The 6,542-nt window shown below is 51.5% G+C and overlaps 1 protein-coding gene across 1 annotated transcript; it reads right to left on the reverse strand.

Moving 5' to 3' along the window:
• On the reverse strand, positions 1-5,237 carry GIP (gastric inhibitory polypeptide). The gene is made up of 5 exons (XM_077163056.1): positions 5,132-5,237; positions 3,700-3,846; positions 1,870-1,959; positions 1,021-1,122; positions 1-116 (listed from the first exon to the last, which is right to left on the reverse strand). The coding sequence occupies exons 1-5, from the start codon at positions 5,215-5,217 to the stop codon at positions 107-109; spliced, it is 435 nt and encodes a 144-aa protein (XP_077019171.1). The 5' UTR covers positions 5,218-5,237; the 3' UTR covers positions 1-106.
• Positions 5,238-6,542: the final 1,305 nt, after the last annotated feature.

Raw genomic sequence — 6,542 nt, forward strand, 5'->3', positions numbered from 1 at the left:
CAGCTTAAACTTTATTGGCTTGGTTTTTCTTGGGTGCCTTGGGTGGGTCTGAGGAGGGAGCTGAGAAGCAAAGGGCAGAGTCCAGTACAGAGCTGGGTTTGGCTACTCACTGAAACCTGGGGAAAGTGGGGAAAGGAGAAGAAGGGGTGGAGAGGAGAGTCATTACTGATTTGGAGTCAACAAAGTAATCCCCCTACCTCCAAGTTACCTTTTTAATTTTAAGTAATCAAAATAACTCAGAAAAATACAGAGGCTATAACCCACCTTCCTATGGAGCTTTTCTCATACTCCCCTCTCCTCCACTGGTCTGGTCACATTCCTCTCTCCTTTCTTAATGCTTTTACAGAAAAGCTTACCAGATTTGCTCCCCTCATCCCCTCTCAAGCGTCCCAGAATCAAAGTCTGACTGTGTTTTGGTGTCTGCGTCTTGAATGAGTGTCCTGTCTCATCCTCTAGGTGGAAGACCCAGAGGGGTATCTCCGTAGTATTGAGCCATCCCTAAGTGCTGGGAGAGGAGTAGATGGATTGAAGGATTTCCTAACAAGTGAGGTGGACTGAAGAGGTCATTGAGGTCAGCAGCAGCTACAAAGAAGGGCAAAGTGCCTCCAACTAAAGGGGTTCCCATCACTGGGAAAGTGCCATGGGGCAAGGGTGCAAAAAAGCAGGATGGGAAGCTTAGCTCAGGTAGGCGGGGAGGTGAGAACAGCATCTTAAGGGAGGGTGGGAGTTGAGAAAGAAGTACAAATAGTAATAATAGCTGCTAACCATTACTGAGCTCTTATTACTCTTCAGATGTTGCCCTAAGCTCTTTACTTACATTTTTATTTAAACCTCACAACAATCCTTTGAGATGGCTTCAATAGCCCTGACTTGAATAAAAACACTGAGGTTCAGAGAGGTTGAGTGATTTGCCCAAGATCACACAGCTAGTGTGGGGCAAAGATCTGAGTCTCTGTCTGAACCCGAAGATTAAACTATAATCAATCTGTAACACGCCCAAAGCCACTGAAGTCCCCCCACCTGAGCCTGTGGAGCTCCATCTGATCCACCATCCAGGCCAGCAGCTCCTGAATCAGCAAATCCCTGAGCAAACCTTCATCGGTGGGGTTCTTGGGTGGAGAGCTGCAAAGGAGAAAGCCTTTGGCAAGTTGGCTTAGCCTGGCCCCCACCCAGAGAGTCAATACTGAGGCCCAGGGCACCAAGGGGGCAATCAATGCAGCTGCCTCTCAATCATTTGAGTTTTCACATTTCTAGCCACCTTTCTGGCAGCTGCAGCCAGCAATGCCTGCCTGAAGAAGCTGTGTGCTTCAATACAGGGAAAACCAAACAATTCTGGTGTAAGCTATCCTACCCACCCAGCTCTAAGAGTACCCTAGGTTGCATTCCCAAAACCCAAGCAAATACTTTGGGAACATTCCTTCTCTAGAATAATCTGTGACACAGATTCTTTGCTTTTCCCAGAGAGGGAGTAACCGATTTCAGGGGACTGTCCTTGGGAGGCTCTCCCAGTTCTGCAAACAGCCTGTTAAACAGGGAGTGGGGAGGCCCGTTCCTGGACACCCTCCTTCGCTGCCCCTTTCCTTGACCCAGTGACTCTAATCTGCACACAAAGTCATCCATCTTAGAAATCCTGGCCCAGAAACCACTCCCAGGACACCATCCCACACCCCTCTGGGGCTTTTTCCTTCAGCTCAGCTGACTTCCAGGGTCTGCTCAAGGAAGACCCTGTCTGTATTCTGAGTGAAAGGAGATGCAGCTCATCCCACATCCTTGCCTAGTTCTGGAGTCTGGGAGAGGGAACAATGAGGCCGGAGTGAGTCAGAAGCCAGGAGCTCCTCCCTGCTCCCTTTCCCCTCTGGACCCTCTCACCTCGGCTTCTCCCTTGCCTCCTCATTCCTGTTAGATTGACTGGCCAGCTCTAAGGTCCGGGCCTCCCTTTGAGTGATGTTGTGTTTCCAGCTGGTAAAATAAAGATTAGAGAGTGGGTGGGGCTGGGGGAGACTCCCAGACTTTATTCCCACGACTCTTGAATCTGTTGGTACTTCAACCCTAAGAGAGGAGGGGACTTCTTTTTCCATTCAACCTACCCCTCACCCCCCACCTTGTTTTCATGCTGACCAAACAGTGAGGGCAGAGAAAGAGATATGGCCAAGAGGAGGAAAGACAAGGGCAGTTTCTCCTAGTTCTAAAGTCCGAAGCTGACACCATCAAACAGTCGTTGGAAGCAGCTCAGCTCTCTCACCTTCATCCCCTCCCACCCCCAATCCCCCTGGGATCCTTGGTGGACTCCCACATTTTCCACGGCTCTTCCCCTTCAGAAGTAAAGGATTGAAAATGTCACCCTAATCCTACCCCCAGACTGGTCTGCCGCTGGAGTCAGGGTCCAGGCCAGGGCTGCCATGCTGTACAATTCACCACTGTCGTCTAAATGAAAGGGGCCATCTAGAGTTGAGTACCCCACTGCCTGATGGACATATATGGCAGACCGGTCTGAACGTAGGAAAGCAGAGCAGGGGACATGGGAACGTGGAACAGAAGGGGTGTGTGCACATGGGAATGTGGAACAGAGGGGGTGTGCACATGGAAACGTGGAACAGAAGGGGGTGTGCACATGGGACGTGGAACAGAAGGGGGTGTGCACATGGGAACGTGGAACAGAGGGGGTGTGCACATGGAACGTGGAACAGAGGGGGTGTGCACATGGGACGAGGAACAGAAGGGGGTGTGCACATGGGACGTGGAACAGAAGGGGGTGTGCACATGGGACGTGGAACAGAAGGGGGTGTGCACATGGGACGTGGAACAGAAGGGGGTGTGCACATGGGACGTGGAACAGAGGGGGTGTGCACATGGAAACGTGGAACAGAAGGGGGTGTGCACATGGGACGTGGAACAGAAGGGGGTGTGCACATGGGAACGTGGAACAGAGGGGGTGTGCACATGGGACGAGGAACAGAAGGGGGTGTGCACATGGGAACGTGGAACAGAGGGGGTGTGCACATGGAACGTGGAACAGAGGGGGTGTGCACATGGGAACGTGGAACAGAGGGGGTGTGCACATGGGACGTGGAAGAGAAGGGGGTGTGCACATGGGACGTGGAACAGAAGGGGGTGTGCACATGGGACGAGGAACAGAAGGGGGTGTGCACATGGGACGTGGAACAGAAGGGGGTGTGCACATGGGACGTGGAACAGAAGGGGGTGTGCACATGGGACGTGGAACAGAAGGGGTGTGCACATGGGACGTGGAACAGAAGGGGGTGTGCACATGGGACGAGGAACAGAAGGGGGTGTGCACATGGGAACGTGGAACAGAAGGGGTGTGTGCACATGGGACGTGGAACAGAAGGGGGTGTGCACATGGGACGTGGAACAGAAGGGGGTGTGCACATGGGACGAGGAACAGAAGGGGGTGTGCACATGGGATGAGGAACAGAAGGGGGTGTGCACATGGGAACGTGGAACAGAAGGGGGTGTGCACATGGGACGTGGAACAGAAGGGGGTGTGCACATGGGACGAGGAACAGAAGGGGGTGTGCACATGGGACGTGGAACAGAAGGGGTGTGCACATGGGACATGGAACAGAGGGGGGTGTGCACATGGGACGTGGAACAGAGGGGGTGTGCACATGGGAACGTGGAACAGAAGGGGGTGTGCACATGGGACGTGGAACAGAAGGGGTGTGCACAAAGACTCACTCATTCTTCTTCCCCTTCTGGGCCAGCAGCCAGTTCACAAAGTTTTGTTGGCGGATCTTGTCCATGGCAATACTGTAGTCACTGATGAAAGTTCCCTCGGAGTACCTCGGGTCTCGCGATCGGGGGCCGCTGACCTTAGGGTGGGATCTGAGTGGCGGGGAGGGCAGAGAGATAGAAAACCAGGACGCCAGAGAAGGGACAGAGAGGTCACACAATCACAGTGCCGGGATAAACAATTGTCACCCACAGGAGGTGGGCATTTGAAAATGAACCAGCCCATTTCTTGAGAACCAGTTAGTAGAGGGGCCCCCTGTTGCCAGTCCATCAGCCCCCTGGGGACTTTATCTGCAGCTCATGGGCCCATCTTCTTACACCTTTTGTGGGGGTGTCTCTGGACTCCCGGCAAAGAGGAATCAGTTTTGCCCTCATCCTAAAGGACTGAATCTCAGTTCCTTCCTTTGTCCCTCTTGCCCCGGCCCTTCCTGATTCAGTCCTTTGTTCACTTTGATAATAATAATAACAGAGGCCCCTTATAGAGCTTACTTACTGTGGGTCAGGCGCCCCCTGAAGCCTTCAGTACCTAATTTCATTTAATCCTCACAACACACTTAGGAGGTCTATACTGTTGATTATCCCCGTGTCATAAAGGAGGAAACTGAGGTGCAAAGAGATGAATTTTCTGCACAACGCAAGTGGCAGGTCCAGGGTTTACCCACAGACAGTCTAGGCCCAGGCCCATGTTTTAGCATCTACACGATGCTCTCTCCTCCTCGTCCGTGTCCCTGACAGCTCATGGCTCAAATTTATCTGCACTTATGTTTGCCTTTGCATTATGCAAGGACCCATCTCTTTCCTCAGATAGTCTCTCTTGGCCCCTGAAAACACAATCAGACCAACACAATTATTCACTCATAATACTCTCTGCTTTTCTCCCAGAATGTGTGACAATTTGCAACATTCTTTGTCCTTCCCTTGGGCCTCTGAGGGCAGGAGGCATTTGTGGACCAAGTTCACATAGATCCTTATGCCTGGCACTCGGGTGGCCCTCTATAAAATCCTAGTAAGGCTGGGATTAGAATTCTTGCCTGCCATGCCAGAGACCCGGGTTTGATTCCCAGTATCTGCTCATGAAAAAAAAAAAATCCTATTGAATGTGTGCATAAACAAATGGTTAAAGTGTTCACTAGGAAGAGAGACACTAGGAAGTCCTTCTGTATGTCCAACCACAGTCTCTCCTGCTGCAACAATACTGCATAATATCCTGTAGTCCTGTCCTCACTCTGCATTCAAACTGCTGAATAGTTTATACTCCCAGCTCCTCTTGGCCTGGGATCCTTCTCTTTCTTCTCCCCCTTGTAAAGTTTCCAAAACCTAGTAACTCCCTACCAGATCCCTCCTTTGCCCCTGCCCTGCCCCTTCCCATCACCTTTACCTGGAGTGACTTTCTTCCTTCTCTCCTAGCACCACTGCCAGGAGCAGGGACACCAGCAGCAGAGAGAAAGTTTTCATGGCCACCATCTTCCAAGATTGTTTCTTGAGCTAAGAGAGAAAAGGACCAGAATAAGGCAGGGAGGGTGGTGCTGAAGTAACAGCTAGTGGGGCAAAGTGCTGCTGGGATCTCAGAGCTGTGTGGGTTCTGAAAGCTGGGGAGCGTCTGAGTCCTGGGATTTGGAGCTGTTCTAACAAGCTGGAACAACGCTGTGGGGAGGGCAGTGGTACTGGGTATTATTTAGTGACTAGAAGGGACATGGACCTGGCCAAGAGGGAATCTGGTTGTTGTTTTGTTTCTGGCAGGTTGTTAAATTTGGCAAGGTTTCCCCTTAGAGCCCTTTAAGGTTCACATTCACTAGCCTTCCTGCTCTCAAATTGGCTGCCACCTAAATCATTGTAGCCCTCTTGCCCTAAATGAAAACCACACACAGAACTGTCTCTTTCCCCCTTCTTGGGCTTAACTACCTCAACCTGGGGAAGTTCTTCTTGAAGTCTAACCTGTACCCTCTATAAAGGCTTGGTCTTTTCCATTGGTGGGTCTTTAGTAGAGAAGACGAACAGTGGGGCAGGTTCCTCCCAAGCCCTGTAAACCAAAGCTAGACCTAGGGCTTTGCGTGCCGTCAGACCTTAGCGTCCTGCCTTGGCCACCTGGCTATAAAGAAACCATCTGAGCTATCTTCTTATTTCCTATAGAGCAAAAGAGAATGTGAGATGCAAGGGTGCTGAGCATCTCAGGGCTGCCAAGGCTGCCCTCCTCTCCAGGTCATCCCATCCCTCCCTTTTCCTATCTTCTCTCTTACCAGACTTCCTTTCTGGCTCCTCCAGAAGAAGGACAGGGAATGGGTCTCTTTCTCCCACCTTCCTGCCTTTGGGAGTGTGCCTCAAGAAAGTCTACGGTTGCTCCTCTATATCCAGGCGTCACAGACCAGCTGATTAGCCTAAAAGCATCTTATCTCAAGAAATTAAACCCACAACTCCCGCCACATTAAGTCCATTGTACACATAATAAAGTTGCCCTTTCCACCTGAACTGTGCTAATTGGTGATTAACATTTGGGTATAACAAGTTGCCAGTGGGTAGGGTACCCCAAGTGCTTCTCCGTTCTGGGCCCAGGGCCCAATACTTTTCTGTTCCCATTTCATTTTTAGGGCCCTCAGTTAGAAAGGGTGCAGTGAAGAGGGCAGGCTTGGGGTAGGGTGGGCACTAGCTGGGGTGGGGGTGGGGGTGGGGGTGACACCTAAAGGCAATAAGACTACTTCTGAGTGGGGTCAGTAGCCCATGGCTTTGGCACTGTGGCAATGTCCATGTCACAGGAGCCTGGCTGAGTGGGGAAAGGGGCTGGAGGATGAGAG

This window comes from Tamandua tetradactyla, chromosome 6 (assembly GCF_023851605.1).
Source record: "Tamandua tetradactyla isolate mTamTet1 chromosome 6, mTamTet1.pri, whole genome shotgun sequence".
Classification (NCBI taxonomy): Eukaryota; Metazoa; Chordata; class Mammalia; order Pilosa; family Myrmecophagidae; genus Tamandua; species Tamandua tetradactyla.

Excerpts from the sequence above, each read along its gene's own strand:
- GIP (XM_077163056.1), bottom strand. The coding sequence starts at position 5,217 with ATGGTGGCCATGAAAACTTTCTCTCTGCTGCTGGTGTCCCTGCTCCTG. Across the intron at positions 1,960-3,699 it reads CAGAAGGGGAAGAAGAATGA|CTGGAAACACAACATCACTC; the intron begins GTGAGTCTTTGT and ends TTATTTTACCAG. Across the intron at positions 1,123-1,869 it reads GAGGCAAGGGAGAAGCCGAG|CTCTCCACCCAAGAACCCCA; the intron begins GTGAGAGGGTCC and ends TCTCCTTTGCAG.